This window comes from Ochotona princeps, chromosome 10 (genome assembly GCF_030435755.1).
Source record: "Ochotona princeps isolate mOchPri1 chromosome 10, mOchPri1.hap1, whole genome shotgun sequence".
In the NCBI taxonomy this organism is placed as follows: Eukaryota; Metazoa; Chordata; class Mammalia; order Lagomorpha; family Ochotonidae; genus Ochotona; species Ochotona princeps.
In genome coordinates, this window is record NC_080841.1 from 43,884,203 (window position 1) to 43,890,202 (window position 6,000).

The 6,000-nt window shown below is 51.4% G+C and overlaps 1 protein-coding gene across 3 annotated transcripts in view; it reads right to left on the reverse strand.

Moving 5' to 3' along the window:
- The window catches only part of B3GALNT2 (beta-1,3-N-acetylgalactosaminyltransferase 2), a 43,615-nt gene extending 38,781 nt beyond the window's left edge, over nucleotides 1-4,834 (reverse strand). The window contains exon 1 of one of the 3 annotated variants that reach the window (XM_058669375.1): nucleotides 4,512-4,834. In XM_058669375.1, the coding sequence (XP_058525358.1) occupies nucleotides 4,512-4,623 (112 nt within the window). In that variant the 5' untranslated portion in view covers nucleotides 4,624-4,834. The remainder of the gene's footprint in view (nucleotides 1-4,511) is intronic. The other 2 variants (XM_058669374.1, XM_058669373.1) reach the window with 2 other exon arrangements.
- Nucleotides 4,835-6,000: the final 1,166 nt, after the last annotated feature.

Here is a 6,000-nt window from a genome sequence, read left to right on the forward strand (position 1 = left end):
TGCTTAATAGGTGATTCACTCTCTTGATTCACTCATTCTACCAGGCCCCGACACAGCAGTAAACAGTCTTCCAACTGGCACGAGCAAATCACAACCTCAAGCCATCACCCCAGGGACACAGCCATTTCGTTTCTTGAAGATATATGTAATAGATCCTCAGAGTCTGGCAATCTGCTGGGCGCTTGTGAGAGTGGACATCCAAAAGTACATTAAAGTCTAAGCGAGGCTGACTTCAACGCTAATGCTTTAGAAACATGCCCAGGGACTTTTAAAAATCACGCCGAGACTCCACTTCCATGTGCGTGCTGTGTGATGTCACCAACCCCAAACAGGCCAACATCTTAAACATGAGACATGCAAACCCACCACACATCTAAGGATAAGGACAGGGCCTGGCATGATTGCTCAATTGGCTAACCCTCCATCTGCATGCCTTGGGATCCCATATGGACAATGGTTTATGTCCTGGCTGCTCCACTTGCCATGCAGCTCCCTGCTGATGCCTGGGAAAGCAGTGGAGGATGACCCAAAGCCTTGTGGCCCTGCATCTGTGCGGGAGACCCGGAAGTGAGTCCTGGCTCCTGGTTTTAATCGATTTAGCTCCAGCCATTGCAGCCACTGGAGGAGAAGACCTGTCTTAATTGTCTCTCCAAAAAACAATGTGCAGGTTGATGTAGACCATTAGTGTGCTCTCGCCAATCGCGAAGGTAGCTCCCAGACCACAGCAAGCACAGGCAGCCACCGCACCGTTCCTGCCTAGGCTTCCTGCAGTGTTTACTACAGACTCTGTTCAGGGTGTTTTATTAATTCAATCTTCACAATGGCCCTATGAGATCATCATTTGATAAATAAGGACACCGAAGCACAGAGACATAATTAGCATCTAAGGATAATTTTGGAAGACTCAGCCTTAGGCAAAATTGCAAAACAAGCTCAATTTGTCTTGACCTCCTACTTGCCCTACATCTATTTCCATCCAAAGTCAGTGAGCCCCCTGAGAGCCAGGCCCATACACTCAGCACCACACCTGACACTTAGATATTTTTCGAGTAGAAATGCTCTTTCCCTTTCTTTTGATTTGCTTCTTTCCAATATCTAGAAAGAAAATTCTCCTTTGTCGCATTTTTTCCTTTATTTTCTTTCTTTAGCAGGGCCAGCATGATGGCTCAACTAACTGATCTCCAACCTGCAAGCACCAGCATACCGTATGAGCGCCAGTTCATGTCCTGGCTGCTCCACTTCCCATCCAGCTCCCTGTATGTAGCCTGGGAAAGCAGCGGAAGATGCCAAAAAGTCTTGGGACTCTGTACCCGCGTGGCAGATCCAGAGGGCTCCTGGTTTTGGATCTGTTCAACTCCAGCAACTGCAGCCACTTGGGAAGTGAACCAGCAGGTGGAAGATCTTTTTGTCTCTCTTCTCTGTAAATCTGCCTTTTCAATCAAAATAAGTAAATCTTAAAAAAAAAAAATAATGAAAAATTTAAAGGTGGGGCTGTCACAGTGGTGTAGCAAGCTAATCCTCCACCTGCGGCTCTGGTACCCATAGGGGCACCCGTTCAAGCCCTGGCTGCTTCATTTCTGATCCAGCCCACTGCTAATGGCCTGGGAAAGCAGCAAAGAATAGTTCAAGGTCTTAGGTCCTTGCACTCACATGGGAGACCCAAAAGAAACTTCTGGCTCTCAACTTTAGGCCGGCCAAGCTCTGGCCATTGTGGCAATTTCGGGAGTGGATGGAAGATATTTCAGTCTTTTCCTCTCTGTGTATTTCTGACTTTCAAGTAAAAAATAAATCTCTACAAAAGAAAGAAGAACTGAAAGGCAGGCAGGCAGGCAGGCAGAGATTTCCCAACTACAGGTTCACTCCCCAGGTGCCTGTAACAGCAAGGATCGGGCAAGACCAAAGCCAGGACCCTGGAATTCAATCCAGTCTCCCCCAAGGGTAGCAAGCACCTAGCTGCTTGCGCAATCCATCACCTGCTGCCTCCCAGAGCACTTGTTAGTAGAAAGCCGCCTCCGGAGTAGGGACTCTGAAGCTAAGCACTCCAACTTGGAATACAGTGTCCCAAACACTGTCTTTACTCACTGTGCCAAATGCCTGTCCTGTCATGCTAGTTTTAGAGACTAGCCATTCTTGCTAAGGCACTGCCCCCAAGTTGTGCGTTGCAATGAAATCCTGTACCTATTCTCCCCGGCCCTTGACACCCACAGGTGTCAGGAATGTCACTCACGCTTCCTCTTTACTGGCTTCAGCTGTTCAGTGCAGCCGCACCTGTGCTGCTGATCCTGGTACTACCAGGACATGTGCCCTTTTGGTCCCTGTGTGGCCTTCCCCAACCTCACAGCCGCCCCTCATCCTCTATCCTTGCACACTCCTTCCCTCTCCTCCAGCATACTCATCACCACCCCGGTGACAGCTATGATTATTTCCTATTCCCTTGTAGACTGTAAGCCACAGGAGGGCAGGTGCTTCGGCTTGATTACGGCAGTAATTCCTACAACAGGAGCTAGCAGGGTAGGTACCCCACTATCTGTTAAATCATCTGCCAGTCAGAAGGCCTTTTTCAATACTCAGGAAAGGTAAATTTCCTTCCAGAATTACTGCTTATGGCTTAGTGAGACTGAAGACAAAGGCAGATGACAGAGAGAGAACCAAAAAAACCCTTATATGACAATTTAAGGGAAGAACACTGCAAAATCTAGGCTTTTCTCTTCCTAGTCAGGCTTAAAGTGTACGGTTAAGATGTAAAAACATCTAAACGTTTTCATTTAAATATAATAGCTCCACAGAAAAAAGAAAACTTAGCAATCAAGATGCTACTACTTTTAATTCAGAAAGGACAAAAAGAGGGGGAAAAAAGGAAAGCTCATCAGGTTCAGTTCAAAATAAAATATCCTACTGATTATCTGACCAGAAAAACTAGAAGTTAACCAGAAGTTAACGTATACGGCTAGCACTACACTTCTCATTTCTTTATTAATCAGCATCTAAAATGATCTACTTCTTACCTTCATGTAGGTAGTCTAGCTGGAGGGCGGATAAAGACACCCTCCAAGCACTAAGGGAACGGGAAAAATTTGCAAATTTGCGTCAAACTAAGAAGCTATCAGGGGGTCTTCTTAGATGTAATCTGGGATGTAGGGTTTTTGCCTTTGTATTGAACTCCAAGACGCGATATAGGTCATAAGTATCTTAAGGCTGTTCCTCAAGCATATTCCACTAGGGCTTGTGCAAGAAGCAAGCAAGCTATAACACCAGCTCCAAAGGCATTACCAAGCACTTCACGCCCTCTTCTCTCAGCTCCACTTATAAAACTTAAACCAAACACACGTGTTAACAGATCGAACCACCTTACTTGGATGAGATAAACAGTAATTAATTCTATTGGCCCCAGGCAAACAGGCTTTCAGAGAGCTAGCAGTTTGTCTAATGAAGAAGAAAAAAAGATCGTTATCACAACAACCCCAATATAATCTCATTTAACAGCGAGACTGTTCCAAGGACTGCCAAGTACTCTACTTGTAAGCTAAGACACAGAGCCATCTGCTGAACCGCAAATAATCAACGCTGACTTTTAAAAATCTTAACATAAGTAAACAACTGCTGTAGGAATGTGCTTAAAAAACAAAATGACTATTATTTCATCTCCAAAACAGCTTTCAAGGTTTTTATGCCTATCCTAGGACAAGCTCTCATAAAGAAACCAAGAAAAACCTACTGCTGAGGGTGATGAAACCCACTAGTAAAATAATGCCCTGGGCACCTGCCCTGGGCAAAGCATTCTATCAGGTTCGCGATCTTTCGGAACAAAGATTTCACTCCCACAGAGATTGCGTTAATACAGCAAATGGGCACGACTGTTAAAGAGAACCTGCTTATGACCATGTGTATGTCATGACTCCAATTAAACTCAAAGGAAGACTTCCACTCACAGCAGTGCCCTATTTCAGATTTGTTAACCGACTTCGAGCTTCTTCTAAGAATGCAAAACATAATATTCTTTTCAACAGCAAAATTATTCCTTAAAAGTAAAACCCAGCCACCTTTTCACACACGCACAGGCAAGATCCATGGCGCTATCAGACTCAGCGTCTTGACCTAGCAAAGATTCACAACTTGGGAGACGCACACACAACTTGCTAGCCCGAGCTCGCAGAAAGCAGCGGCTGCAGGGCACTGGGGAGGGGGGCTCGGCTCCGGCCAAGCAGGACTGGGGCGCCGCCCGCGAGGCCTGGGGGACAGCCGAAGGACTCGCGCTGCGGGCACCGGCCCCGGGGGCCAGGGAGGGGAGCCAGGAGGTGAGGGGCGGCGGCAAGGACCCGCAGAAACATCCCACAAGTTTTGTCCCACGTTCAGATTCCGAGGGAGAACAGAAGCATCTGTCTCGTAGGGGGAACCGCGGTGTTCGGTCGCTTTCCGCACCCCCCTCCACCTCGCAGCCATTCCCGGAGGAGCTCCGCGGCACCCAACTCGGAGCCGGGCCTCCCGCCCCTCGCGCCGCCCCAGGACCTCACCTGCGGGGCCGGCCTCGGAGGCGCGGGCGGGCGGCGGGGAGCGCAGCCGCAGCCAGAGGTGCAGCGCGGCCCCGAGCACACACGGACACAGCAGCACCAGCCAGTTTCGCATTGGCCGCCCCCGCCGGCTCCACCTCGCGCCCCCGCCGCGCGCGGGGCTCTCGGGCGTCCCGGCGGAGAGGGAGGGGACGTGGAAGTGCCGAGGCCGACAGCCGAGCGACCCCTCCGAGCGCCGTCACGGGATCCCCGCGCTTCCTGGCCCCGCGCCTCGGGTCCCCCTAGACCGCCGGCAGCGGCGGCTCAGCCGGCCGAGGCCCCACCCACTCCGCTCGGCCTTCCCACCGACTCCGCCCACCTTTTTCTCTCACTCGCCCCTCCCTCTTCTCCTGCCGTCCCCACCCGCGCCCGCTGGCCTGCCGGGAGCTGAAGTCGTGTTCGGATCCCTGGCAGGGGGCGCGCGCGGAGAAGCCGGAGACTCAGAAACTACATTTCCCATAGTCCTTGGCACGCGCTGTCGTCGCGGCGGTGGCAGAGGCCCCGCAGCGGGCATGCGCATCCCTACTGGCCTCCTCTCGCCACCCAGTGGGGGAAGCTAGGTAGTGCGGGTCGATAGCGGCACTTGCCTCCCACGAAGCCGGGAAAGGCGAACGCCACTGAGGCAGAGTTCGGGGGGCGTCTCAGTTTTGAAGGAGAAGGCCAAGCAACTCTAGTTTGGAATCCTGTGGGAAGCAGGAGTTAGGAGGTGGGGGGATCCGTCTGACGTGTCCTTGGCCCCGGGGAGCTGGCCGAGGCAGCCCCAGTGCCGGTGCTGGGAGCCGTGAATCATCAGGGATTAGTTCTGGTGCAGCGTGTTCCCGGCGGCGTGCCCGAGCTGTCCTCTAGGAATGCAGGAGAGCAAGTCGGGCGGCTCCCTGGGGGCCAGGGTGGGAACCGAGCGTGGTGCCTTCCTCCCGCAGGACGGGGCCGGGGTCGTGGGCTCCGAGGGACGGTTGGCAGGGCTTGTCCCGCGCCCCTTGGAAACGGACACCGCCCGGCGGTGGCTTAGAGGGAGTTGGGAAGGTGTCCGAGTTGCCACAATTTTGGGGGGTGGGGATAAAAAAAGTTTTTAAATCTATGCGGAGTTTTCCATAATACACAATTCCACGATATTTTTGGAAGATGCCCAAGACACAAATTGGGAAAAGTAGTTGGCAGAAAATTCACCTCAGCCTGGCGAAAGGGGAGCGGGCACTAAGCACAGCAACACTCTGTCAAAACGACTGTGTGTGTGTGTGTGTGTGTGTGTGTGTGTGTGTGTGTGTGTGTGTGTGTGTGTGTGTGTGTGTGTGTGTGTGTGTGTGTGTGTTTGCAGTATGCCTACTGCCATGGTCTTTTAAGTTGTAAAACTTGTTTGGTTTCATGATTGTATAAATGCTATAAGCCTACGGAATTTATACTGCGGGTGTGCACTGGCACATCGCACCGCTTGGGGTGCTGGCATCGGCGGTGG